Source organism: Balaenoptera acutorostrata, chromosome 16 (genome assembly GCF_949987535.1).
Source record: "Balaenoptera acutorostrata chromosome 16, mBalAcu1.1, whole genome shotgun sequence".
NCBI lineage: Eukaryota > Metazoa > Chordata > Mammalia > Artiodactyla > Balaenopteridae > Balaenoptera > Balaenoptera acutorostrata.
In genome coordinates, this window is record NC_080079.1 from 28,894,679 (window position 1) to 28,921,996 (window position 27,318).

At 40.3% G+C, this 27,318-nt stretch overlaps 1 protein-coding gene and 2 non-coding genes across 6 annotated transcripts; 2 read left to right on the forward strand and 1 right to left on the reverse strand.

Moving 5' to 3' along the window:
- The first annotated feature begins 1,425 nt into the window (after nt 1-1,425).
- On the forward strand, nt 1,426-26,928 carry CWF19L1 (CWF19 like cell cycle control factor 1). Of its 4 annotated transcripts, none has more exons than XM_007187361.2 (14): nt 1,426-1,539; nt 4,378-4,462; nt 5,690-5,768; nt 6,393-6,494; nt 7,921-8,135; nt 10,067-10,185; nt 12,388-12,472; nt 14,102-14,242; nt 15,156-15,270; nt 16,029-16,108; nt 21,176-21,385; nt 22,981-23,100; nt 23,547-23,644; nt 26,492-26,928. In XM_007187361.2, exons 1-14 carry the CDS (start codon nt 1,517-1,519, stop codon nt 26,634-26,636), a joined length of 1,617 nt encoding a protein of 538 aa, XP_007187423.1. In that variant the 5' UTR covers nt 1,426-1,516; the 3' UTR covers nt 26,637-26,928. The 4 variants fall into 4 exon arrangements, with proteins under 4 accessions (XP_007187423.1, XP_057387121.1, XP_057387119.1 ...); XM_057531138.1 differs by having other exon boundaries at nt 1,502-1,539; nt 5,706-5,768; XM_057531136.1 differs by lacking the exon at nt 1,426-1,539 and adding an exon at nt 1,580-1,730 and having other exon boundaries at nt 5,706-5,768.
- LOC114238538 (small nucleolar RNA SNORA12) lies at nt 22,641-22,788 on the forward strand. Its single transcript, XR_003623869.1, has one exon. It is a non-coding gene; the product is annotated as a small nucleolar RNA SNORA12 (small nucleolar RNA).
- LOC114238537 (small nucleolar RNA SNORA70) lies at nt 25,624-25,758 on the reverse strand. Its single transcript, XR_003623868.1, has one exon. It is a non-coding gene; the product is annotated as a small nucleolar RNA SNORA70 (small nucleolar RNA).
- Nucleotides 26,929-27,318: the final 390 nt, after the last annotated feature.

Below are 27,318 nucleotides of genomic sequence, written 5' to 3' on the forward strand. Positions count from 1 at the left end.
TCCATAAGTTTTGGTACGTTGTGTTTCCATTTTCATTTGTTTCATTTGATTTTCCTTTTGATCTCTTTTTGTCCATCTGTTGTTCAAGAGTGTGTTATTTAATTTCCATGTTTTTGTGAATTTCCAATTTTTCTCCTATTACTGGATTCTAGTTTCATGCCATTGTGCTTAGAAAAGATACTTGATATAATTTCTATCTTCTTGAATTTATTTAGACTTGTAGCCTAATACATGATCTATCTTGGAGAATGTTCCATGTGCGCTTGGGAAGAATGTGTTTTCTAAAGCCAGATTTCCTAGCATGCATACAAGGCCCCTATTTTATTCCTTTTTTCAATTTTATTCCCTGTTACTCTGACACTAACACTGTATTGAGCTATCTTGAGCTACCTTAAATTCGAATGGATGAGATTTTTCCCATAAACTTTCTACTTTACAACAGACTTAGATTTGCTGGAAAGTTGCAAAGATAACACTGAATTCCATATACCTCAATTTAGAAAAAAGATAACACAGAATTCTATGGATGAGTTTTCATATCTTAACTGAGGTTTCCTCTTCCTGAAATTATCACCTGCCCATGCTTGATAAACTTCTACTCTTCTTCAGGATTCCGTCTTGACCTCCACTGCTGGGCTGTGCTGTATTACCCCCAGAGCAGAAAAAATATCAATGTGAGAGCAGTACAGAGGCATCAATATTTTGAGGCAGTTAACTTGATTTTTCCCAAAAAAGCATTGTAGAAGTTGTGAGGAAAATCAGAACTTTGTTGTTCTTCCTTAAACTTATTTTAAGTTTTAGTTAATTTTGAATTGCTTGGCTGCCTTTGGTGAGTCTCCCATGCCCCTCAGTTGTCAGGAACACTTCCATTTCCTTAAACACTGTTGTCTCCAACCAATAAGGCCTTAATTCTCCAAAAATCTCAATGTCATGAAAAACAAAACTAAAAGGTAGGTGGGCTATTGTAGATTAAAAGAGACTAGAGGGACTTCCCTGGTTGTGCAGTGATTAAGATTCCGTGCTTCCACTTGCAGGGGGCGCGGGTTCCATACCTGGTAGGGGAACTAAGATCCCAGGTGCCCTTGGTGTGGCCAAAAAAGTGAAATAAAATAAAATCGTGTATTACACATTTCCCAAGTACTCTCTTTTTATTTTTTTTAAATTTACTTATTTGGTCTGTCTTGCCCACGAGAGTTACCTCATTAGGTTGGGGCCAACATCGTGCAGGGAGCTTTCTAGCAATTCAATAATTTCAACTGCCCCCAAATAAAAAATTACAATCGGAATGTTTGTCGTCCTTTGTCCCTTCTTCTCCACGCTCCCGGTTTCTTGATTCCTGCTCGAGGCAAAAACCACCTGAGAGAGGCATCTGTCCCTCGGCGCTCTCCGTAGGTAACTGAGCTTTCATTGGCTGGGAGCGCTGACGTCTTATCGTAGTGCGGCCGCCTTTTCCGGAAGAGCGTGGGTTCGCTGTCCCTATTTTCGGTGGTCGTCCCAATCCAGGCGATAAGGGCAGATGGCTCAGAAACCACTGCGCCTGTGAGTGACCCTGAGTCTGAAGCGCGCGCGTGCGTGTGTGTGTGTGAGAGAGAGTGACCCTGAGTCTGAAGCGTGTGTGTGTGTGTGTGTGACCCTGAGCCTGAAGCGTGTGTGTGTGTGCGCGCGCGCGCGCGCGCTGCAGGGGGTTTTCTAAAGACAGAAAAGCAGGGGCGGAAGCCCGGCGGCTGCTGGTGAGCTTCGATCGCGTCTTTGCCTGGGCACTGCCGGCCTCTTTTCCTGTCCGTTTTCGCTTCTGAAGAGGGGGACTCTTGGCGACACTCGCTGAGAGAAGAGGAAGCTCCTAGCGTCAGGCCTCCTCCATATTAGGCCGTCTTGGTCTCTGACATCATTTCCCCTTCGTTTCTCCCCGCAGTATATTTACTAGGCAAAAATTGTAGGCATGGGGCCCATTGATGGGCTCTGGGCAGTGGTCGACAGGAGAGAGAGACAGGGCCTTTGCCCTGGCGCGCTTTTTGAGGGGATGATGAAGAGAGGACTTCCATTTATGCATTCATTCAACAATATTGATTGAACAGTTGCAGTGCGCCGGGCACTGTGCTAGGCGTTGCACAGATGGAGTTCCTGCCCTAATGGATCTTACAGTTTAGGGAAACGTATATTAATCAAAGAATCCAGATAAATGTTGAATTACGGTCCTGATAAATGTCAGGAGGAAAAGGTTCACGGTTCTGGGAGGGTGTATAGGGTACTTGGATTAATGTGAGGAATCAAGGTAGTGAGGATTGAGCCTTGATTAATAGTTTTGTCTTTATCCTAAAAAAGTCACTGGATCACTGGAATGTTTAAGAACGCCTTGGCATGATCAAATTTTCATTTTGGAAAGCGATTCTGGTTGCAATGTGAAGAAAATATTATTGCCAAAGTAGAAAACAGCTAGGATTAGATAGCGTAAAGGCAGAGGAGAAGTGCGGGGATTCAAGGTTTATTAAGGAGAGGACAGCAACAGGGTTTGGAGGTGGTTTGGTTATGAGTGAGGAGGTGTCAGCATTGTCCCGGTCCTAGATTTCTTTCTTCAGTGGGATAGGAAACACTGGAAGAGCGCCCAGATGAGGAGATGATGAACTTTGAGGTGTCTTATGATGTACAAACGGGACAATGGCTCTCCCCAAAACAGAGATAATTCCATGTGACAACTGCTATGAGAGAGGAAGTGCAGGATCCTGTGGGAGCACCAGGAATTGGTGACTGATAGGGGCTGGAGGGCTTCCTAGAAGAGGTGGTGCTCAGAAGATAACTGAAAGTGGTAATAATTTATTACAGAGATTGCTCTGAAAAGCTATATGGGTTTCTGAAGTTTTGAGAAGAGGACTTTCTGAGCTGGTCAGGAAGGCTTTAGAGATGTGATAGGCCTTGAAGGATGGGAAAATTTTAGACTCAAGATGGGTAGTGTGGGACTGTTAGGAGAAATAACTACCCCAAGGGAATGGCAGAGACAGAGAGTGATCAGATCAACAATAGGGAAGGTTTCTGTTATGGAAACTTGGAGAAAGCATTGGGAAGAGAGATCAGGGACTTGTGGAAAGCTGTGGTTCCTCAGGCAGTGGAGTTGTCTTAATGTTTTTGAGGAAAGAACATTAAACTGCTGGCTTTATGTAGGGTGGACAGGAAGAAGGGAGGGTATTAGAGGAAATGTAAGTATATTCTCTGCGTTGTATCCAATACCAGATTCACTGTATCTCTCTCCGATTCTGCCTTTGCATAAACTACAGGACTCTCAGTTGCTCGACCCTGTAATTATCCTCCATTTCTACTTCTCCACTCCAGTTTGTGTTCAAGTCTTCAGAATTCTAAATTTCTCGTCTGTTTCTCTCCTCCCCATCTTCATTTGACATTGCCCTCTTTGCTGGTATTTTTGCTTATATAGTCACTTGTTCCTCCAGACCATCTTTCACTCTGTTACTAAAATGATCTTTCTAAAACATACATGGTCGTGTCACTACCCACATTTTCACTACCTTGAAAATGTTCAGTGGTATGGACAGTAAAGCACACCAGAAAGACATACTGACAAAACAACAAGAACTATAATATTTCAAGATGAGTTAAAAGACATTAAGAAAATGATATGAGAAGTGGAAAAACCATGTAAATCAAAAGTATAAAAACTCAGAAACGAGATTATAGAACAAATTACCTCACAACTTAGGGTTAGTCTGGCTTACAAACCTCAGGTCTTACCAGTTTCTATCTCCCTACCCCATAACACTTTACACATACCTCCTATTATTGCCCTTTTTCATATAAATTTATAACTATCAGCGTATCGCCCCTTCCCTGATTGTGTACTCTTTGAGGCTTGAACTGAGTCTCCTTCTTCTTTATACTCCTAACGTGTCCTTAGCATAGTACTTGGCATACTGCACTTAGCAAGCATGTTGTAGATGTCCTGAGTGTGTTTGTTGAATGGATGAACGAAGCCCTGTGCTAAGATAGTGGTAGTGGAAACAAAAAGGACAGAATGACTGTGAAAGGTATTTGTAAAAAGGAATTGAGGAGACGATGACTGGATGGGGGATTTTTGAGTCTTGGTAACCAAGTTGGCAGTAGACTCAGCCACAAAACTTGGCAAGTGAGAATAAGCTGGTTCGATTTTGGAGGAAATGATAAGCTAAATTTTAGATATGGTGAAGTTATTGGTGAGACCTTTAGGTGGAGCTGCCCAGTGGTCATTAATAGTTCACATGCAGTGAACCTCTCAGGTAACCTCAGAGAGACTGGATCACATATCTCCCTAATCCAGGAAGACTAGTATATACCAAACCTGGCAGGCCTATTTGTGTGTCCTGCATTGCCTTAACATTTATGTCTTGTTTGCAGCTTGGCGTGTGGAGATGTTGAAGGAAAGTTTGATGTTTTATTCAATAGAGTTCGAGCAATTCAGAAGAAAAGTGGAAACTTTGATGTAAGATGTTTCTTTTTACTGCATTTAATTTGACTGTTGTAATCAAACATAGTAAAATAAAGTTTGGGCTCCTTTATACATTTCTCAGTCGAACACATACTCTCCTTTTTTGTTAGATTGAGTTCCTTTTTTTTTTTATGTATACAAATTTATTTATTTATTTTTGGCTACACTGGGTCTTCCTTGCTGCACACAGGCTTTCTCTAGTTGCAGTGAGCGGGGGCTACTCTTTTTTGCGGTGCGCGGGCTTCTCATTGCCATGGCCTCTGTTGTTGCGGAGCATGGGCTCTACGTGCGCGGGCTTCAGTAGTTGTGTCATGTGGACTCAGTAGTTGTGGCTTGCGGGCTCTAGAGCGCAGGCTCAGTAGTTGTGGCGCATGGGCTTAGTTGCTCCGCGGTATGTGGGATCTTCCTGGACCAGGGCTCGAACCCGTGTCCCCTGCATTGGCAGGCAGATTCTTAACCACTGCGCCACCGGGGAAGTCCGAATTCCTTTTCTGAGCATGGGAGTTTAGTAGCTGAAAAGTGGTGTGGGAAGGGAGATGTGTTTACTGTAGACCTTTCTATACTTTTTGAATTTGAATTTTGTTACTTTATTACTGTACGCAAAACTGAAAACAGACTAGCAGAACCTCCCTAAGTGATTCTGACCCTGGGTTCGGGAAGCACAGATCTATTTCATAGGTATATGGTATGAGTGAAGTCAGATGGCATATGTGCAAATGCTTCACAAACTAAAGAGCCCTATGTAATTGTTGTGTTGTTGCCAGCTAGACTGTAAATTTTTAGAGTACAGAAGAGTATTCTAGATATGGGGATAATTTGTTCATTGGGATAAAGGTTGAGTAAAGACAACAAGCAGGAAATGTGTCCTTTATGCCCTGTATCTCTCAGGGTATCTAATATAGTTTTGTATTTTGCAGAGAGATTTTTCAAGGTTGATTTCTCCATTTTTCCCTGACCCTCTTGTCTCCTTCACCAGCTTGTATTTGACATCCAGGGAGCCAAAATTTAGTAATTTATAGAATCAGTAACTACTACAATTGTTGTAAAAGAATTATGTTTAGAAATTCTGTAAATTGATTAAGGAAATTCTGTAAATCGATTAAGGAAAAAGCTGAGATCATTAAATAGGATAATTAGCTCAATAAAGTTATGATCAATTAATTATGTACTATTTGATATTTTTTTAAAATCTCATATATCTGTTTAAAAAACTCATTTTAGCTGCTGTTGTGTGTAGGAAATTTCTTTGGCTCCACTCCAGATGCTGAATGGGAGGAATATAAAACTGGCATCAAGAAAGGTACAGAACTTATTTTTAACATATGATTTCTAATAAAGTTTCAAGGCTACATGGTTCTTGCCTAGTTGTTTTTCACACGTTAGTGATTTAAGAGTTTCCCTTTGAGTTCTGCATTGACCTGGGAAGAATGCCTATGTATCTAAATGTTCACATTTTGAATTTGGTTGTACTTAGTTCCAGAAAAAGAATTCTCTTCTCAGTAGGAAGGAATTGAATAATGCAACCATATGTGTTCTCTGTTTTTTTTTTTCTTTTTCCCAGTTTCAGTGTTTTTTATTAAGCTCTTTGGGGTCTGTGTTTTCCTAACTATACATTGACCATCCTCTCTAGGATGTTACTTCATCAGCCTAGTGATACCATTTAATAGTCAAGCCACAAGGTTGGTTGTAGGATATCCTATGTGGTGACCATGTTCCATATATAGGACTGCAGACTCTTTTTGGCCGTGCCATGTGGCTTGTGGGATCTTAGTTCCCGGACCAGGGATCAAACCCGTGCCAGGGAATTCCCTAGGATTGCAGACTCTTTACTTTTGCTACAAGTGTTTTTCCTATGGGGAAACAGTTCTCAGGTTCCAAAGCAGAACTGGTAACTAGCTGGTGTCGTGTCTGTTTCTCTCACTAGCTCCTATTCAGACATACGTGCTGGGTGCCAATAACCAGGAAACAGTAAAATATTTCCAAGATGTTGATGGGTGTGAATTAGCTGAAAACATTACTTATCTGGGTAAGTTGATATCTTGTGTGTTTGTAATGAACATAATGTGTCCCAGGAATGAGCCTCCCAGGAAATTTGTGGCTGGATTCATCTGCCATTACTGCCTGAGAGAATGGGGATCAGGGTTTTTTTCCCTAAAGTCAGTGTCTATACCTTTAAGACTATGTCATTTTTCCTCTGTTGTCTCCCACCTCTCCCCAATCTCCTTGTACTTTCACAACCCAAAATATACTCTTTCAGCCAACTAGAGGAGTAAACTATTTGACTACAGTGTTTGGAGTACTTTAGGTATAAATTGTGTTAAAAAAAAAATTCTATGTATGTGGTCTCACCATATAACATTGCTGATGTATACAGCTTATTTGTTAATTGGACTTCTAATTTGCTATAGCTCTAGGTTTCATTGAGGTTTTGAAAAACTCAAGTTTTTAGTGTTGATTCTTGGGTTTTTCACTGCTTTTGTACTTTTTCTGATTCCAGGTCCACTCTTCAATTCCAGGTTAAAATTGTTCCTCCACAGCCCCCTGAAACTCTTAGTGGTTCTTTCAGTGTCTGGCTGTTGTAAAAAGCACCGTCAAATTTTGCTTTTCTTCTCCACCTGCTCCCCTCCCCCCACCACTACTGCTTCTTGGATCATTCAACTCATTTTTTTCTAAAATGGCTCAAATGGTCTTCACATTTCCTCTCTCTTGGTCTCTCATTTCTTTAGAAAGCTTCTACATTTCCTTTGCTATAAATGCTCTTTTTATAGTTTTTTTATTAGTACGTGTGTTCCTTTTTTACTTTATTATTCTTTGTTAGTCAATATGTGTGTTCCTTTATTAGTTAGTATGTGTGTTCCTTTATGAGTTAGTATGTGGAAAGAGCCATTTGAGAAGAAGAGACCCAGTAGATGAAAGGGAAGTGAAAATTGATGGAACAAGGTTCTGGAGGCAGCAAGAAGGAAACGGAATCAAGGGCACAAGCTATGAATAAATTTAGAAGATGGCAGAGTCTCTTAATTTTTCACAAGTAATTGCTTTTTCCAAATGTTTTCCTTCATTTGGAAGCTTCTGCCTTCATGAAGAGTACATTTATTCTAGACTATAGCTTACTCACAGCTGCAATTATTTTTTTTTCTTCTCAGTGCCTCTCCCTGTATCCAGGTGTCTAGATTTCTTTTAGTCCCTTTGGAGTCTCTGGAAGGCAGAAAGCCTTTTTCTTAATCAGTGCTTCCCAAGATTTTAATTTGCAAGGCACCTGGGGCAATCAGACTGTGGGCTCCAGCAGCCTTCCCATAAGGACTGCTCTTACTTACTGAACAGGAATACTGTTGTAGCCATCCAACATTGAGACCTAGGAGCTGGAAGTGGGGCGTGGGGAAAGAGATTCATCACCAGAGTGACATTTCATTCAGCAGTTTGACTAAAACTTGTCCATTTTTCTTTGAACCCAGGTCGTAAAGGTGTCTTCACTGGAAGCTCGGGGCTGCAGATTGTGTACCTCAGTGGGACAGAGTCCTTAAATGAACCTGTCCCAGGTTACAGTTTTAGTCCCAAGGATGTGTTTTCCCTGAGAACAATGCTGTGGTCAACATCCCAGTTTAAGGGTGTTGATATCTTGCTTACATCCCCGTGGCCCAAGTATGTGGGGAACTTTGGGAATTCTTCTGTGAGTAGCGTTTGTTCAGTTGGAATTTCTAAAAGCAAATTGCAGTGGCTTAATTTGATCTTTTTTGTTCTTTATGTGACTATTTCAGCTCTTAGTTCCTTTCAGTAGAAATCTTTTGTGAATTTTTCGGGATACTTAAAGCCTTATTGGCTGACCAAAGCAAAAGTTGATCTTAATGAAAGCACGATTCACTGAAGAGAGAATGCTGAAGTCTTACTTATAAATGAATTTTTTTTTAAATTATATTCTCTGCTTCAAGTACCCTTTCTCAAGCTTCTTCTTAAGTTTTGAGGGGTCACTAATTTTCAGTGAAAAGATTTATAGCTAGTGGCAGCTCTGCAGTTTTATTTCCCCCTTTCCATTCAGATTATATCTTTTTGGCTATCAGCATATTTTAAAAGGTGGAATCATCATGGGATTGAGGATAGTGAGCTAAAGTTGGGAAACAATATATTGAAAACTTAGTACTTTTCTAATGGGAAAGCTTTAATGTTGGAATGTATTGGAGCGTGCCATGGCGTTCGATCTAAATATTTTTGTAGGAAGAGGATGTACACCAGGTTGGTGAGTGACAGCTATCATGGGGAGCTACCTTGGTGGAAATCAGCCTAAGGAAGACCTTGAAAGGTTGTATGTGAGAGCAGAAAGCATCAGCTGAGCTTCAGTGAAGGAAAATGTAAGAATGCATTTAGGGACAAATATCAATTCCTAGATGTAGAGTTATCAGAGATGATCCAGAAAAGGGCCTTGTAGGCCACTCTGCCAACTTTAACATAATGTGTCCATGACTAAAAAGGCCAACAAAATACCAGGCATTGTCAGGATTTTGAAGGGAGAAGGGACAACACTTTCTTCCCCTTCCACAAACCTATGGTTATTCTTCCACTAGTATACAAGAGGCAGTGCTGGTTGCAGCATAGAGAAGATACAGCAGAACTAGGGAAGATCCAGAGAAAGACTACTAAAGTGATGATGGGAGAAAGACACGTGATACTCTATAAGGAGGAATGAAGAGCGGTGCTAAAAAAGTTTACAATTTTTGATTAAAGTAGATTTTGATGAAAGTTTATAAGTAATCATACAAGGTATTTATAGGGGAGAAAACAGTATATCTCACTAGTCCCTAAGGTACTGCAGCTAACCTCAAGGTCAGTTCCCTGCCCTTCAGCAGACACCTGAAGGAGGCAAGCATAAGACAAAAGGAAGGTTTTGCTTTACTTAGTGGAAAATTAACTCTGGTAATTTCTTTATTTCCAGTTAATACCTTCTCTTAGAATGAAGTTCATAAATAATGTTATGGATGAGAGAGCACATAATTTATTGTTAATGGAAGCTCTGGGAACAAGCCTAACTTTTGACAGACTTTGTATTACAAACTGTGACAAGGGCATGGTTGTGCCCTTCCACAAGCCACACCTTCCTTGACTGAAGCAAAATAAAGAATTGTATGCTTATGTGATGAAGTCCATGAATGTTCTATGGCAAATATTCTATGGATCCTAGGGGCCCTGAAAGCTAGCTTTTAATTTTGATCTTCTGCAATGACTATGACTGTCTGCATTGTCAGAACTACAGGAGCACAATGAAGCAAATTATAGACGTACAGTCTGTGGGCTCCAGAGAGAGAGTGCTTACTTTCCAAAAGAGGATTGTAATAAACCTTGTTTTGGGTTTTAATATGGAGGAGTTACCTTCTCCCTTAACCTCTGGCTTCCAACAACTGTTCCTATTTCTGCATTTATAATAGCCCGGTTCCCCTTATGTGTTGAGATTTCTCTGATTGCCATAAGTATGGAATTCATGATGCAAATTCTACTGCCCACATTGTAGCCACATAAATATTCCAAAGACATTTCAAAGTGTCTTGTTATATCTCTGCATTTCATGATAACTCTTAGGTCTGTTATGATGACTAAGTTTCTATTTACTAGGGAGAAGTGGATACCAAAAAATGTGGCTCTGCTTTGATCTCCAGTCTTGCCACAGGCTTGAAACCAAGATATCATTTTGCTGCATTGGAAAAGACTTATTATGAGAGGCTTCCATATCGGTGAGTAGCATTTCATTCTTTTTGGTTTTTTGAAGAATTTGCCTGGATTTTCTGTGTAAACTTCTCATGTTCATTTCAGCCATATAATATCTTGGTTTCTTTTAGTTACTCAGGCATGAAATGAGTGACTCTCAAATCATTCCACTTTTCTGAGTTTGGTTTCCTAATTTGAAATACAAGGGATTGGATAATACTGTATCATCCAATGTATCATTTAAAGCCCCTTAAAGGTTTGAGGGTCTGACATAACAATGCTGTTTAATCATCATAGCTTGATGTACAGTAAGTCCTGTTTTGATCAGGTTAAACGGTTACTGCTTGTATAGTCTTAAACTCAGGGTAATCACCTAAGAAGTATTTCAATTTAGGAATCAAGAACTTGTATCATTTTTTTTTCTCTCTCTCTTTTTTCAGTATAGCTTGGAGATGGAGTTTTTAAAGGCTGTATTACAGAGAAAATAAAACCAGTGTTTTATAAGCAATAGAGCTAAGTAAAGTTAACTCTGAAAGATCTTCACTTTAAAGGCATGGGTAATCCCTAAAATGATTTATAAAAACCTTTTTTTTTAATATACAAAAGCAATATATGTGTTGTTGAAAGTTAAAAAAATATAGGTGAGCAAAAAGAAGAATATAACCTGCCCTTTCCCTATAATCCCACAGCCTAAGATATAACCATAGGTACTACGGATTTTTCTTTTATATCTCCATATATGCATTCCAGAAAAACCTCTTGTTCTCTGAAACCATGCACTAAAAACAGAAGGGTTATAGGAATAAGCCACTCAAAACTTTTAAGGATCCAAATACACATTTCTCTGAAGAACGTAAACCAGTGGCCAATAGGCACATGAAAAGATGCTCACGCATCATTAGCCATTAGGGTAATCCAAATCAAAACCAATGAGATACCACTTCTCACCCCACTAGGATGGCTATAATCAAAAAGACAAATAATAAGTGCTGATGAGGATGTGGAGCAATTGAAGCCCTCATACATTGCTGGTGGGAATGTAAAATGGTACAGCTGCTTTGCAAAACTATTTGGCATTTCCCTACCATATGACCCAGCAATTCCACTCCTATTCCAAGTGAAATGTAAACATAGGTTCACAAAAAACTTGTACACAAATGACCATAACAGCATTATTCATAATCACCAAAATGAGGAAATGACCTAAATATCCATCACCTGATGAATGGGTAAATAAATAAACAGTGGTATATCCATATGATGGAATGTTATTCAGTAAGAAAAAGGAATGGAGTACTGATATAAGCTACATGTGTGAACCTTGAAAAGATTATTCTAAATAAAAGAAGCCAGACACAAAATACCACATATTACATGATTCCATTTATCTATAGTGTCCAGAATAGGCAAATCCATAGAGATAAAAAGTAGATTAGCGGTTGCCAGGGGCTAGTTGGAGGGAAATGGGGAGTGACTGTTATTAGATACAGGGTTTCCTTTTTTAGATGATGAAAATGTTCTAAAATTAGATAGTGGTAGTGGCTTAGTATATGTGAATATACTAAAAACTGGTGAATTGTATAACTATCATAATAAAAATACTGGCATTTTTTTTCTAGGAAACATAGACACTCATGTATTTTTATATTTTTCCTAAGAGAATGAACTCATGCTATGTATTACCATTTGAAGCATTTTTTTCCACTTAAAACTCATTTCTCTTTGTTTTTCATTATTATAGTTTTTTATTACACAAAAGAAGAGAGAATAGTATAATGATCCCTCCTGAACCCATAACCTGCTTCAGCAATTATCAACATTTTGCCAATTTTCCGACTCTTTTAAAGCCAAATTTAGAGTTTTTTGTGCTTTCAAATGCGTGATCTCATTTTCTTCCTAACAGCAGCCCTGGGAAGTAGGGGTGATTATTCTACTAGATGGACAGGTAACATCTGAGATGTTACTGGTGGTGATGTAGTGATAGACTTAGGACCTGTGCTTTTTTCATGGCCCCATGGAGTCTACACATTTCATAATTGCAGATCAAAAGTAAAGTTTGTTGGTGGGAATTCCCTGGCAGTCCAGTGGTTAGGAGTCGGCACTTTCACTGCTGGGTTCAATCCATGGTCAGGGAACTAAGATCCCGCAAGCCTCGAGGTGCAGCCAAAAAAAAAAAAAAAAAAAGGTAAAGTTTGTTTGTAACCTATTATCTTTCCAACATATTATAGAAACCACATCATTCTGCAGGAAAATGCACAGCACGCCACCAGGTTCATAGCTCTGGCAAATGTTGGAAATCCAGAAAAGAAAAAGGTAAATTTTGAGTATTTGGTGTTTGGTTAATATTCATTGTCTGCCTGATAAATGTTCCTCTTGCCCAGTTTAGCATTCATTATCTTCTCTTCTCCCCAACTGCGATGTCCCAGTACTTCAGTGACTTTACACTTTATAATAATATGGTAATGAAAGGTCAGGTTTCCTTGGGTCCTTTGTAGGAGATTTTAGAGAAGGGTTTGGGAAAATAGGCCCAGTGGAACAAAGGCAAAATTTCAAATGAATGATGTCTTTCTTCCCACATCCATGTGGTCGTCTCTATGGGTATTTTTCATGAGTTTGACCTCAGATGGTACTCTTGCTTTGCTTCTTTTAGCAACTTCATTTAGCAGAAATAATAAAATCTTCCCAAGGATTTACCTAAGCCCTCCTTGGCTTTGGGAATCTTAATGATACCTGGAATCTGTCTTTATACTGGAAAACAGTGCAGGTGAATGAAAGAGGGTATACCAGAAAAGTATATTGTTCTTCTCACTTCCCTGAGAGCATTTCTGATCCTGTAGGGCCAAAAGCAGGATATTGTGGATTGGAATAGCTAAAGATCAGAACAGTCAGTCACGTGGGAAAATATGTAAATTATCTGAAGATTATCCTACTATAATATGCCATAAACAATGTACATGCAAAAGATAAACAAATACCTATTTTGTTTTTTCCATAATATCTTAAACTTTTAGGCCCAATGCATTCTTAGCAAGTTTAGATTTGTAATTTTTTTAACTTCCTTCCCTCCCTCCCTTCCTTTCTTCCTTTTCTTAAACTGCCTTTTAAAGACTGAGCATCACTCACAGTATTTTTAGTCTATTGCTTTACTTTCAGGGACATGTTAGCCTTAACCCTAAGCAATGCATACTTCACTCAAAGAATATGCACATTTTAAAATTTGGCAAGTATTAGTAAATTCATTTCAAAATTTTGTTCCAGTTTACACCCCTACCAGCAGTGTATGAGTCTGTTTTCTCAATAGGTAGTGTCAAATTTTTATTAACATTTTTTGCCATTCTGATAGAAGAAAGTTGTGTATCATTGTTAATTAGTTGTATTTCCCTGATCAGTAGTGAGGTTAAGCATCTATTCACATCTCACGTAAAGTTTTCAGTATCTGTGCCATTAGTCCATGGTTTTAGATATTTATGTGAATATTTATTTCTTTGCTACTAATCTCTAAGAAAATCTATCAGCATATACAGCAGAAATTGTATAAAATCAGAGGGAAACACTAAGTTGTCCAATTTAGTTTTCATTAGAAAAAAAGAAGGGCAGTGCAGTGACTATTGACAAAGTGCACAAAGATAAAGGACTCAGAGACAGAAGCAGTTTGTCTTCAAGGGTTATGGAGCAAGTCCCTCTGGGCCTTGCAGTGATAGTTGTTTTGTGTAAGGGCTGGGCTTTGATGAGTTGCTTGTTACTTCATCAGCCCGTGGTTTGCCCCTGCAGAGATCACTGAAATGGCATTGCTATGGATGCTCTGAACCGCAGATGGGCTGGTTGCTGCTCTTTGATCTTACTCAGTTTCTGAAGCTTTATGTGAAATTCTATGGTAAAATAGGTTGATTACATTTGCATAAATAGTATTTCCCTTAATATTATGTTGTTCTTCTCCCAAAGTATCTTTATGCATTCAGTATTGTTCCTATGAAACTAATGAATGTAGCAGAACTGGTAAAACAGCCTCCAGATGTCACTGAAAACCCGTACAGAAAGTCTGTGAAGGAAGCATCCCTAGGAAAGCAAATTCCTGCCCCTGAGGTATGTTCTGACTGAGAGGTGGCATTTTCTGGGCAGGATTGCCCATTACAGGTGTCCTTTTCTTGGTTATAGTTTAATTCACAAGGCAAGTTTAATCCCTCGAATCTAAATCTTTTTTTTTTTCCTTTGGGAAATCATGCTGGTGATTAGAAAGCCTTAGTAGATTTCCAGTAAGCTCAATGTGTTTTTTGTTTTGTTTTGTTTTTGTTTGTTTTTTTAATTATAGTTTGGGGTTAACAGTTTCATATTTTTAGTCTTTCATTGTCTAAACTTGGTTCATATGTTGGGGTTACACACGTAAAGTCTTTCCTTGTCTAAAGTTAATTCTCTGTTCTTAACTTTTCAGGCAAGGATCCAACTGCTTGGTAGCAATGTAATTTGTGATTTTATAATGAGTGGTATAGGTGAATAAGATTTACTCTGAAGAAATTTCTTAATAGCAGACTTTTCTGAAATTCGTTTTCCCTTCACTAAAGCAAGGAATGTCAAGTTTCCTTACTAGTATACATGGTCTGCTTTCTCAGACTTTTTTTTCTTATCTTTTTCATTAAAACTCAGAATTGTTTGATCTGTGAAATTGTAAGACTGCACCATGTCCCTACTGAGAGAGAAAGGGAAAGGAATGTGGGTGGGTTCATGCTATTCTGTTTTAGGCAAGAATTGCTGTATAACTTGCATTTTAATTCACTTTTCCAAAGGAATAAATTTGGTGGTAGCTTGGATAAGTGTTGAGAGGTATGACTGAGAGTCCAGGCATCAGGATTGGGAAAATATTTTTCTTCTCTAGGAGAGGCAGAAAGGGCAGGGAGGAAAGACATGACATGGCAGGAACGTTCCCTTGTATGTGGATGGTTGGCTACTTGTCTAAAGGTTAGTTTAATAACATTTACTCTTCTACCTTTGGCTGTTCCAGGAAGATTCAGCCTGTCAGTTTTTCTTTGATTTAAATGAAAAGCAGGGAAGGAAGCGTTCATCTACAGGCAGAGATAGCAAGCCTTCTCCTCACCCAAAGCAGCCTCGCAAACTTCGTAAGTACCTTGGTTCCAGAGGTCTCTTACGTGAGCAATAACTGTTATTTCGGGTCTTGTTTGGGAAACAGCATTGCTAAGAGAGCCTCTTCTGGCAGAAGAAGATTGTATATTGAGTCATTAGGACCAATAAGAAAAATAAAAGAATGCAAAGGTGGCCTGACTTTGAGGCTGTCTGAGGCTATTCCTGTCAGAACTATGGAAAAAGCTCCTTTCCGTCATGTCTGTAAACGTAAGGTTAAGAGCCTACAAAACCAGTATGGGTTTATAAAATAATGGAATAATCAAACTGGTAGAAAAGACTTACAGCTATTACATTGAGATCCTCTTTCTCCACCCCCTTGTTTCAAAGATGAAGAAGCTGACTTCGGGAGGGTACACGTACTCCCAGGGTCATGTGGATAGCTGGTGGCATGACTAGAACAAGAATTGGGACTCCAGACACCCAGTTGAGTGTCCTCTCATTGCAGTTAGTTGCCAGTTACATGTTACTTTAGTCAATATATGGTTATCACGTGGATCACCTACCTGTGGATTGGTTACAAATTCAGAACTTTTAATAGAGGTTTAGTTTCATTGATAATGGTGATGGGGGCAGGGGTCATAGTGGGAGCACAGCAGACCCAGTCCGTTGTGGCAGTACTGTGTACATATCAGTGTTTGCAGGATACAAAGATCAGACAAGGCTGAATTCTGTAGGGTGGTTATGTGCTGGAGTGCTTGGACCATGGTAACATTTGTCTTTCTTCCACATGAAGCTCAGCCTCCAGGACCCTGCTGGTTTTGCCTTGCCAGCCCTGAAGTGGAAAAGCATTTGGTGGTCAACATTGGCACACATGTGAGTTACTTCCATGAACCTTTTACAGAGGAGACACCTGTTTGTTTTCTGTTAACTTTATTGAGTCATAATTCACATATCATAAAATTTACCTACTTTAAGTGTGCAATTCAGTGATTTTTAGTTAACTCACTGATTGTACAGCCATCACATAATACAGTTTTAGAACATGTTCATCACTCCAATAAGATTCCTCCTGCCCATTTACAGTTAGTCTCCATACCCACCCACAGCCCCAGGCAACCACTAGTCTTTTTTGTCTTCATTTCTGTCTGGGCATTTCATATAAATGGAATCGTACAGTGTCTTTGTGTCTGGCTTCTTTTACTTAGCATAACGTTCTTGATGCTCATTCATGCTGTAGCATGTGTCGGTTTTCTGTTCCTTCTGGTCAAATAGTATTCCATTGTATGGATAGACTACATTTTGTCTATTTATTCATCAGTTGGTGGACATTTGAGTTGTTTCCACTTTATGGCTATTAATGAACATTTGCATACATGTCTTTGTGTGAACATATGTTTTCATTTCTCTTGGATAGACACCTAAGGAGTGGAATTGCTTGTAATTTTATGTTTAACTTTTTAAGATACTGCCAAACTATTTTTCAAAATGGCTACACCATCTTGTTTTCCCACCAGCAATGTATGAGGGTTCCTGTTTTTCCACTTCCTTGCCAACATTTGTTATTTTCTGTCTTTTTGACTAGAGTAACTATAGCAATTCTCCTGTGGTTTAGTAGAGCCAGTTTCACAAGATTGCTCCTTCTCTCCCTCCTCTCTGACAAATAGGTATGGCTCTCCTAGGGTGATGTTTTTATGTAATTCTTGAACTTTATATGTTTTTATTTCATACTACTTGGGGGTGATGAGTTGCTTTTTTGAATTACTATTTAAAACAAGGATTTTCTTTTCTTTTTTTTTTAGTTAATTAATTAATTTATTTTTGGCTGTGTTGGGTCTTCGTTGCTGCGCGCGGGCTTTCTCTAGTTGAGGTGAGCGGGGGCTACTCTTCGTTGCGGTGCGCGGGCTTCTCATTGAAGTGGCTTCTCTTGTTGCAGAGCACAGACTGTAGGTGCGCGGGCTCAGTAGTTGTGGTACATGGGCTTAATTGTTCCATGGCACGTGGGATCTTCCCGGACCAGGGCTTGAACCCGTGTCCCTTGCATTGGCAGGCGGATTCTTAACCACTGTGCCACCAGGGAAGTACAAACACAAGGATTTTCTTTGTCCCAAAAAGACAGTCTTCTGTTGCTTATACACTCATATTTGGCTAAAAATGTTGATATTCTTTTTTATATCTTCAGATTTAAAAACTTGAGTTTATTAATTTTTATTTGTGATAATTATGCAATGTTGAGAACTGATTTACACTGATTATATAAAAGACTAAAGAGATAAATTCTCAGTTTTGCCTGGTAGTAGAGGATATAGCTTCCTAATGACGGGAATACCCACATCCACATTCCTGGTATGGGTATCTGGGAACCCAAGATAATAATTACAAGATTGCTTGGTAAGCACTGAATCAGACTATGAGAACTGGATGATTTTGAGAAGGATTTTATTCAGGCTATGGAAAGTTCTGATGAACTATGTGTGTCTCACAGTAAGGTCATCCTATTTCAGATTTCCCCAGATACTTTTCCTTGGGCAGGGCTTGATTAGGTATTAAATAATATTAGTTTTTGACCCTCATTCCTCTGGGATTCATATAGACCATTATCCTTCTTTTTCATTCGTTTAGAATGAAAGAAGCTTAATTTTCAGGGTTACATTTGCACCCTAGTCACCCATGACTAGAATTGGCTATTTCCCAAGGCTCCGGAGGAAAATATTTACAAATCATTTCTTAGTGTGTGATGCTTCTGCGGACAGATACTTTCATCCATTTTTCATTGATTTATTCTAATTTTGTTTCCTGGGGATGACCTTTTCCTCAGCTTATCCTGACAGTGAGGGCCCTTTTCTGTGGCCTCCTGTAGACTGACTAGAATCTGTGTCATCTTACACTCTAGTCACATCCATCTCCTGCCATTATTGTTTGACTGAAGAGTCCCAGTCATTTACATTTAATTTTTATGTCTTGCTTATTGGCACACTCCTGTCTCTAGGGGGAGCATGAATGGGGTCAAGGCCTGTGACACAGCTGGGCCATAGAGCCTGTGGATGAACTCTTCAGTGGGAAGAGAAGCAAACTTGAAAAACTCTTATTTTTATAGGAATACCCTTTTTGGGTTAACTCTTGGATCTTGGTTTCCTCCTTGGATTAGTGTATGCTATCCTTCTCTCCCATATGGTATGGTATGGGAGAAGGCTTCAGACTGCCTTCTGTTTAGGAAACTTCAGTAGGTTCAGAATGCCATGCAGGGCACATGAGATTTGGAATGGGTGACTTAGCTCCGTGCTGCTCTGGGCCTCCAGGAGAGATGGCCTTTCCTTTCCATTTATTGTACCTTTCTATTGCCTAGGGTATCTGGCTTAGGGTATGAGCCTAGGGGATAATCAGGAAACCTGTTTGCTTCTCATCTAGACCTAAAGCTAGAGGGGCAAAAAGTATCTCAGATTTTGATTGTGGCCCAACCCAGCACCCCAAGTAGGAGGTCACATGATGATTTTAGCCTAGAGCCTACCTAGTAATCAAGTTTACACTTACCTGCGTTGTCCTTTGTTGTTAGAAACCTCTTGGGAACCTCTGGTGACCGTGGGTGTCTGGCACAGGGCTTGGAGTCCCCTCTGTAGCCACTCCTCTTGATCTCCTTTCATTACTTTTTTCCCCTGGCTTTTTCTCTGTCTTTGCCATGCCTTCCTCAAGGGATATACATAGAAGTATGCTAATGGCCCATGGCTATAAATTGGTAAAAGCAGGTGCGGGCTGCTAAGAGTCCAGAGTAACTATTGCAAAATCCATGCATTTTTTTTTTAAATGTTATTTATTTATTTATTTATGGCTGTGTTGGGTCTTCGTTTCTGTGCGAGGGCTTTCTCCAGTTGTGGCAAGTGAGGGCCACTCTTCATTGCAGTGCGCAGGCCTCTCACTATCGCGGGCTCTCTTGTTGTGGAGCACAGGCTCCAGACGCGCAGGCTCAGTAATTGTGGCTCACGGGCCCAGCTGCTCCGCGGCATGTGGGATCTTCCGGGACCAGGGCTCGAACCCGTGTCCCCTGCATTGGCAGGCAGATTCTTAACCACTGCACCACCAGGGAAGCCCCCATGCATTTTTCTATGGGAGAAATATTCATTCAGGTCCTACTTATACATTTGAGATAAAATTAGAGATAATTCAAGTATAGAACAGATTACAAGTTGAGAGTTTGAAAAGAAGGGAAGAGATCGGCCAAGTGTGAAACTATTCACAAGAACTAGAAGGTACTGTCTTGGGGGGTGTTATTTAGTCTAGACTAGAAACTTCAGTAGCTTCAGTGCACATCACAGTATAAAGACTGCTGTTTATGGCGGTGACCCACTGACATAAAGGAAAGGCTAGAAAACTCAGGCTTCTAGAGTAACCTTTTAAAACAAACACAATTAAAAAATTTTAAATTTTTAAATTTAAAAATTTTTGGGAACTGATTTACTGGTTATTTAAATTTTTTTTTTAATGTTTTAGCACATATGAGGTTTTGATGAACTTTAGTCATCTGGGATATTAACTCTATAGACGTGTTCAGTCCTCTGTGCCAAGGAGATCAAGGGTGATCATGCTTTAGTTTGTTTCTGATACTTATCCTGTCATTCTGTTGGGCTTTCTCAGTGTAGATGAAAAATAAATGACTCCTTCCTTCAGCCTTAACTTTGAACCCACCACACTAAAAGTATACTTTGGATTGTTTTTCTAAAGCTCCAGTACCTTCATTTGCCTGTGTTGATATTCACTGGCCCTTTCTCTACTCACTCAGTGTCTTCCCTTCAAAGAATGTCTGAGTGGTAGAGCAGTCTTGCGTGTTTGGGTTTTGACAGAAATATTTTTAGTTGCTGTTTAGCTGCCGGCAGCCATTGTTGGGAACTACAGTTTTTTTGGATGTACCTGAGTTTGAGGTTTCTTCTTCTTCCTTCCCTATTAGGTTATGTTTGCTTTCATTTTGTAGAGGTTAGTCAGCAGCTTAAGGCTGTAGGGACACTGGATGCTAATCATGTCATCTTAGCCTTTTTTTTTTTTTTTAATTTTTATTTATTTATTTATTTATCCATTTATTAATGGCTGTGTTGGGTCTTCGTCTCTGTGCGAGGGCTTTCTCTAGTTGCGGCAAGTGGGGGCCACTCTTCATCGCGGTGCACGGGCCTCTCATTATCGCGGCCTCTCCTGTTGCGGAGCACAGGCTCCAGATGTGCAGGCTCAGTAATTGTGGCTCACGGGCCCAGCTGCTCCGCAGCATGTGGGATCCTCCCAGACCAGGGCCCGAACCCGTGTCCCCTGCATTGGCAGGCAGACTCTCAGCCACTGCGCCACCAGGGAAGCCCCCATCTTAGCCTTTTTTGTGAGCCTAAGAGGTGTATTTAGGGGTGAGATTGGGTGTCACTGTAGGGAAAGTGGTTCATTTGAAGTCAGAAGTGGTATCTTTCTGTGGCTGGGGGTGATAATAACTGAAAAATTGTTTTCAAGTTCGGAGCCTGGGAGGAAAAACCAACCGTTTGTTCCAGTCTCCTTCAGCTCTGGTGTGTTTGTAGCCAAAAGCCAGTCTGCGTGCTGCTCATTGGCTCCCAGTTCATTTGATAGTTGCATAGAAATTTGTTGCATCTGGGAACTCCCTGGCGGTCCAGTGGTTAGGACTCCACACTTTCACTGGCGAGGGTGCGGGTTCAGTCCCTCGTCAGGGAACTAAGATCCCACAAGCCGTGCAGCCAGAAAAAAAGAAATTTGTTGCATCTAATCTCATTCTTCAGCAGGTGCTTGACAACATTGTTGTTATAACCTCTAAAATTAGATTTTTTTTAGGAGGAGAATTTCTACTGAGAACCTCTTGAGCACTTTTCCCACACCCTTGGGCTCACGCTCTGTAGAGGCTTTTCTCCCTGAAGAATCACACATGGGGTATTGACGTCTCACTTCTGTGTGCTTCCTCTTCAGTGCTACCTTGCCCTGGCCAAAGGAGGCTTATCTGATGACCATGTCCTCATCCTGCCCATCGGACACTACCAGTCAGTGGTGGAGCTTTCAGCAGAGGTGGTGGAAGAGGTGGAGCAGTATAAGGCTACATTGAGGCGCTTCTTTAAGAGTCAAGGCAAACGCTGTGTTCTATTTGAGAGAAATTATAAGAGCCATCACCTCCAGCTACAGGTATGTGGTCTCTGCCCAAGAACTTGGAAGGGCTGTATGGGGACCTGGATATTGATAAATATTTAAATAATGTTAATTTTTTTGAAGTATAGTTGATTTACAATATTGTATTAGTTTCAGGCATACGGCAAAGTGATTCAGTTTTACATATATATATGTATATATATATATTTTAAGATTATTTTCCATTATAGGTTACTACAAGATATTGAATATAATTCCCTGTGCTATACAGTAAATCCTTGTTGGTTATCTATTTTATGTATAGTAGTTTGTATCTGTTAATTTCATACTCCTAATTTATCCTTCCTCCCCTCCCTTTCCCCTTTGGTAACCATAAGTTTGTTTTCTATGTCTGTGAGTCTGTTTCTGTTTAGTATATAGAGTCATTTGTATTTTTTTTTTTTCAGATTCCACATATCAGTGATGTCATATAATATTTGTCTTTCTTTGTCTGATTTACTTCACTAAGTATGATATTCTCTAGGTTCATCTATCTGTGTTGTTGTAAATGGCAATAGTTCATTATTTTTTTTATAGCTGAGTAATATTCCATTGTATATTTGTACCATATCTTCTTAAGCCAATCGTCTGTTGATGGGCACTTGGGTTGTAGTGTAAATTGGTGCAGCTGCTATGGAAAACAGTATGGAGGTTCCTCAAAAAACTAAAAATAGAGCTATCTATGATCCAGCACTCCCTCTGCTGGACATATAACCAGAAAAGATGAAAACTCTAATTCGAAAAGATACATGCACGCCAGTGTTCACAGCAGCACTATTTACAATAGCCAAGACATGGATACAACCCAAGTGCCCATCAACAAATAATGTTAATTTTAATACTTAATTTTAATTAATATTTAAGTATTTGATTCTAATATAAGGTTAAGTATTTAAATAGTTGATTTAATATTTAAAATATTTAATATGAATTTTCATATTAATATTTAAATAATATTCATTTAAAAGGTTAAAGAGTTTCTGGTGATAACTCCAGAGATTTTACAGGGATTCACAGGGAAGTGCATGGCAGTACAAGTGAATAGCACAGATAGTAAGTGCCTTGTTAGAAAAGGAATGCGTAGTCGACGAAGGTTCCAAGAAAGGTGTGGGCCTTGATAGAGTTTGGAAGAGAGTGGGTATTTTGTGTGAAGCTCAGCATGAGTGGCAGCTCAGAGGTAGGAAATAGTCTCAGATCCTGCCTGGGGCTAGCAGCTCAGAAATTCAGAGACTGTTATGGATAATTTGATTGTCGTTGTGGTGGTTTTCTTTCTGGCACATTTGTTAAGTTTTCAAATGGGCCTGACTCTGCCACATATATTATATAGGAGCTGGCAAAGGCTTAATGACAAAGAGATCTCTTTCTAGCCTTTCCCACATCAGAGATGGGCTCCCACATGTGGCAGGCAAGCTCATAAGTTTAAGTCCTTACAGACAGGCTGACATAGACCTGTCTGGCCTGAGGAGAATCTCTGCTGAGGGGTGTTTCTCCACCCCTGTGATGGATTTGCTACGTCTCAGGGACTGTGCAGGAGGCATGACCTCTCTGAGACCTGCATGAAGAATTTCTCCTGCTCCTCCCCCCTGCCCCAGGTCATTCCTGTGCCACTCAGCCGCTGCGCTACTGATGACATTAAAGATGCCTTCATTACTCAGGCACAGGAGCAACAGATAGAGCTGTTGGAAATCCCAGAGCACTCCGACATCAAGCAGGTAAAACAGGAGGGGAAGGTCATATTCCAGGAGAAGTAAAGACCTGGTTTCTGACATGTTGAGCCTGAGGTACTCAAGGTGTTTAAAAAATGTTAAATAGGCAGGTGACAATTTGGTACTAGAGCATGGCGTATTGATGAGACTAGAGACGAAGATGGTATTACATCAAGGCCTTAATGCTTTCCTGGGAAGAGCAAGAAATTAGAAATTTCCTAAGGCAGGAACTTAAGAAGGTAGGTGCTACTGGGAAGATCTTTGTAATATCTGCCAGTTTGGCTTTTTAAACTCTAGTTCCACTAAGTGGTTTGGGATTTATATCTGCTCACATCCTTTTTCTTGTGCTTCTAAGCTGAATTATTTGCCAAATTAAAGCTTTTAAGAGATGAGCTGGGATTTTGACTTTTAAAGCACTATTGCATGTCCTCATATGACTCTGTTTACTTTAGATTGCACAGCCAGGAGCAGCATATTTTTATGTTGAACTTGACACAGGAGAGAAACTTTTCCACAGAATTAAAAAGAATTTTCCTTTGCAGTTTGGAAGGTTTGTACATTTTTCTTATTTTAAATGTATTTTCACTAGACCTACTATGAACGAAGTAGTGGGCTGCATGGCCAGTTGAGTAAAAAGCCAAACAAGGAACAGTCCTTGCCCCAAGGAACCAATAGTCTTAGGGCAAGTCAGATGTTTACATATATGACAGTAATGCAATGCAGAATGTGAAAAGTACCGTAACAAAGTTTTGAGGAACAGTGTACTTTAGAAATTCAGAGAAGGGAGAGCCCATTTCTACTTGGTGGAAGGCGTCATGAAAGGGCTGAAGTTGAGCCTGAGAGATAGATTTAGAGGGTAAACTTTGGCATGTGGGCATTCTAGCCCAAGGGAGGAAAACGCTGCTATTAATTGAACATGTGCTCTGTGCCAGACACTGTGCCAAGAACTTTCCATGCATTGCCTCATTTAATCTTCCGAACTCTGTAAGGTAAGCACTGTCATCCCAATTTACCAGTGTGAAGAATGAGGCTCTGGAGGAGTGCCAATAGAACTTTCCATGATGATGGACATGTTTTATAAAAGTACACTGTCCTATACAGTTATCACCAGCCACATTACTAGTGACTACTGAGCACTTGAAATGTGGCTAATGTGACTGAGGAACTCAATTTTTAATTTAATTTAATTAGGATTAAATTTAAATATGTCAGGCTAGTGGCTTCTATAGTGGACAGCATGGCTCTAGAGTGGTTAGGTAGCTTGTCCATGGTCACACAGTGACCTGGCCTGCTGGACCCCAAAATGTGAGGTCTTAACTCATTACTCTGTAGTGTCCTAAAGGTCTGGATGAGGCTTCATTTTTGCTCCTCATATCATGGAGAACATGACTGCAGAACTGTACAGGGAGTGGTATAAATTAGGCAGAGAATGAAGGCAGGAATTTGCTGGCAAGAAGAGAGAGTATGGAGGGAGTTGAAAATGTGTGGAACAGATTATCCGATGCTGGTGTCTGTGATTTGCAGTGGTTTTTTTCCCTAGTTAGAACTGAGCTTTGAGTCAACCTTGAACCCTTTTTGGACCAATTTGGAAAGCCTCCAAGAGATTGCCACCATTGGATAAGTCCAGTAAACGTAGTTGTCTACATTTTCAAAAAGATAATAAATGAGAAGAAATGTGTTAGGAGCTTCAAACATCTGACATTATCTTTGTGTTATTGATTCAGCAACAGACACAGGTGTGGACACTGATGACACAGGCACATAAGCTCACAAAGGAGAGAGTCTCTGAATGATTTTGTGCTCTTGGTAGTTGGTTGTATTTTCAACATTGAGTATTTTTCACAGTAGTAACTTACAGTTACATAGCATTTTACAGTTAACAAAATACTTGAAAAGACATATTTTTTTTCCTGCTGCACAAGAAGGGTGGTTCTATCTTCATTTTACAGATGAAGAGGTAGACTGATGGTCTGCCCAGAGAACTAGAACTTGAGCTTAGGTCCTTTGACTTTTAGAAGACTCATGTGATTTGTTTTCAGCCTTTCTATTTACTGTAGCTTCAAAGTGGAAAATGAACCATACAAATATACAAATAGAGTTCTTTTCTTTTTTTTGACAAGAAAGTAGGATTTATTGGTGGGCACGAGTAAGGAGGGGACGGCGCCAAGGCTCTCTCGAGTGCAGGGCCCGCCATGTGTCCAGGGGCCACGATTAGGGATGTATTTGATGCCGCAGCCATCCGGGATGAGCCGCTTTTCTGCCACCATGTTTTCAGATTCATTTAAACTTAGTTAAAGCCCCACTTCTTGGAGACGTGGATCTTCTGGCAACCAGGGAACTTGAACTTCGCCCTGCGGAGGGCCTCAATCACATGTTCCTTGTTCTGCAGGAGCAGTTGCAGATGGACATTATGACTTGGCCAATGTGGACCCTGGCCACTGTGCCCTGGGGCTTTCCCAAGGCACTGTGCGTACCTGTGTGGAGCCTAGATCGGGGACAGCATGCCAGTCATGAATGTCCACTGGAAAGGGCTGTCTCCAGGGTCCCTTAGGGCAACCCATAGAGGCAACAGGCTGCATACACTACTAAGAAGGCTGCTGTTTTCAGTCATTGCACACCGGGGCCCCATGGGGAAAAGAGCACAGTCAGCTTAATTGGCTGCAAAGGAGTTATTTCTAATATATCAGAATAAGTAAAAGTATAAAGCAGTGGCATTTAGAAGATAGGTTGTGTATGTGGTGGTTTTGTTGACATTGAGCCTGTGCTGCTGTGCCTATGTAGGCCTGAGTGCACTAGAAAGAAAGGCAGAAAGTCAGAGTGGGGTATGAGACTAGGTGCCTGACTTTTCACCTCAGCACACTAATGGCCCGAGATGACAAAACTAGAGTCTAAGGCAGGATGTAATTACAGCTAGTTTGGTGCTTTGATTATGTTGTCTCCATACATCAGAAAACCCTTATTTTGCATTTCATAGGCAAGGAAATCAAGGCACAGTGATGAAGTAATCTGTTCAAGTCACAGACAGCAAGTGGCAGAGCTAGGAATGGAATCCAGTCCCTGATATTTCTGATATCAGGGGCTGCCCTCTTTCTACTGTGCCATGTTGCTTCTCTAGGTACCAGTAATGTAGTTCCAAGTTGTTCAGAGAAGTAAATGGAATTTGAGGGGCTAGAAGAGCTAAGACCTGAGCTGGTCACTTATAACAGGCGTGACTTTGATAGATAGAATGGCAGAGGTGGCTCTCAGGGCAGAGAAAATGGTATGAGCAAAGTCAGAGAAATTTGCATGCCTTCTTTGGGTGATGCTGAGTGGAGCTCTCTGGCTGGAGAGGAATGGAAGGAAGAGTGGGTTTTGGACTGATACTGTCCGTTTTGACTTCTTTGTGCTTTTTGTGCAGGGAGGTCCTGGCTAGTGAAGCTATCCTTAATATTCCTGACAAGTCTGACTGGAGGCAGTGTCAGATCAGCAAGGAAGAGGAGGAGACCCTGGCTCGTCGCTTCCGGAAAGACTTTGAGCCCTTTGACTTCACTCTGGGTGACTGAGCAAAGGGAAAAGCACTTTATGAACTTCACAGGATGTAATGGCAGCCTGTTTTTTGAGAAACAACAGTCTCCCATGGGGACTGTTTCCCTGCCTCTTTTTTGTGTATTCCCATGGAACCTGCCTGCAGCAAGAGGCCTAAGATTGAATATTTTTTAGAAAAAGTCGCATCCTAGGATGAAGATCTTATGTTAAAAGCATGTCTGTCATCAAACTCCAAGTACAGCTTGTGTTTATCAACATTTTCAACAATATTTAAACTATCATATAAAATCCAAATGCTTTTTCATGGTTGGGAAGTGTCTTGTGTTCATGTTACCTATAACCATTGAAATGAAGTAGTGTGTGTGTATAGTAGGAGGGGCCAGGGCTTTAGGCCCAGCTGTTATCCCAGGATCTCACAGGTGGCTTCTCACTGAGCAACCCAGGATGGAGAAGGCCTTTGCCATTTTTCTCTTATAGCAGTCATCTTACTGATACAGAAGAGCTCATTCGGTCCTTTAGCAAATACTTAACTCCTATGTGCCAGGCATTTTTCAGGCTCCAGGAGTATAGCCATGTCCCAACATGATCCCTGTTGTCCAGAATTTACAGTCTAATTGGGAAGAGGAGGGGCAGATTTTTAAAAAGAAGACGAGTTCTCCTTTAGATACTGAGTTTTAGTTGCTGTTTGATAGTTACAAA

Bases quoted from the DNA above. Each gene is read 5' to 3' on its own strand.
- CWF19L1 (XM_007187361.2), top strand. From the start codon at position 1,517: ATGGCTCAGAAACCACTGCGCCT. The intron at 4,463-5,689 runs GTAAGATGTTTC...AACTCATTTTAG, and splicing joins AGAAAAGTGGAAACTTTGAT to CTGCTGTTGTGTGTAGGAAA. The intron at 8,136-10,066 runs GTGAGTAGCGTT...TCTATTTACTAG, and splicing joins GGAACTTTGGGAATTCTTCT to GGAGAAGTGGATACCAAAAA.